At 34.8% G+C, this 788-nt stretch overlaps 1 protein-coding gene across 1 annotated transcript in view; it reads left to right on the forward strand.

Moving 5' to 3' along the window:
- The first annotated feature begins 31 nt into the window (after positions 1-31).
- Positions 32-788, forward strand: part of LOC103781752 (alpha-fetoprotein-like) — a 7,100-nt gene continuing 6,343 nt past the window's right edge. The window contains exon 1 of the mRNA XM_008949473.1: positions 32-46. Coding sequence (XP_008947721.1) covers positions 32-46 — 15 coding nt within the window. The remainder of the gene's footprint in view (positions 47-788) is intronic.

A 788-nucleotide genomic window follows, 5' to 3' on the forward strand; every position in this document is an offset into this window, starting at 1 on the left:
TACTGGTCAATAGGTTTAACAGATCGACGGCATGGCAGCATCTCTGGTATGCATTGTGAAAAGTGAGCTACTTATTGAGAATTAGGAACTTACAACGGAAAACAGAATTAGAAATTATTTATGATTTTAGTAAAAAGTAACCTTGTAACACAGTTCTCTTTTTTTTTTTTTTAATTTTCTTTTTTTTCTTTTTTTTTTTTTTTTTCCTGGAGTGTAATTCTGCTCTTCATCTAGAGGCGTTTTCACAGGGATGCCGGAGAGATGTGGTTGCAGATCACAGCCAGCAAGAGCAGCTGTTTACCAACAGCTATTGTGTGGTAAACCTACTTCATCCTGAGAGCAGCTAGGTCCTCCCTTGTTTTTGATAAGGATCTTAAGCCCCTGTAAAGAACCTGGCTGGGTGGGCAATCAACGGTGATTGTCTCCTACCTCTGGGAGATCGGATTATCGTAACTGAGACAATGACACTGCGACACTGCACCCACCAGTCCATTCTGTGAATTGTGTTGCGGTTTTTTTCTTTTTATATAACCTTTTAAAGCAGACTTGCTTGTATATGTCTTTATAAGTTTTGCACATGTATAGTCACAAGTTTCTTTATTTTATATGTTTTGGGTTGCACCTTTGTAATATGACTTTTAGAACGGATTGTTTATTTTGGGTTTTTCTTTATACGTTTTTGCACATTAATATCTACTTAGGCATTGCTTTGTGTTTTTGTTTTTTTTTTTTTTTTTTTTTTTTTTTTTTTTTTTTTTTTTTTTTTTTTTTTACCCAATATTCCCCCT

Source organism: Merops nubicus, unplaced genomic scaffold, assembly GCF_000691845.1.
Source record: "Merops nubicus isolate BGI_N331 unplaced genomic scaffold, ASM69184v1 scaffold8621, whole genome shotgun sequence".
Lineage (NCBI taxonomy): Eukaryota > Metazoa > Chordata > Aves > Coraciiformes > Meropidae > Merops > Merops nubicus.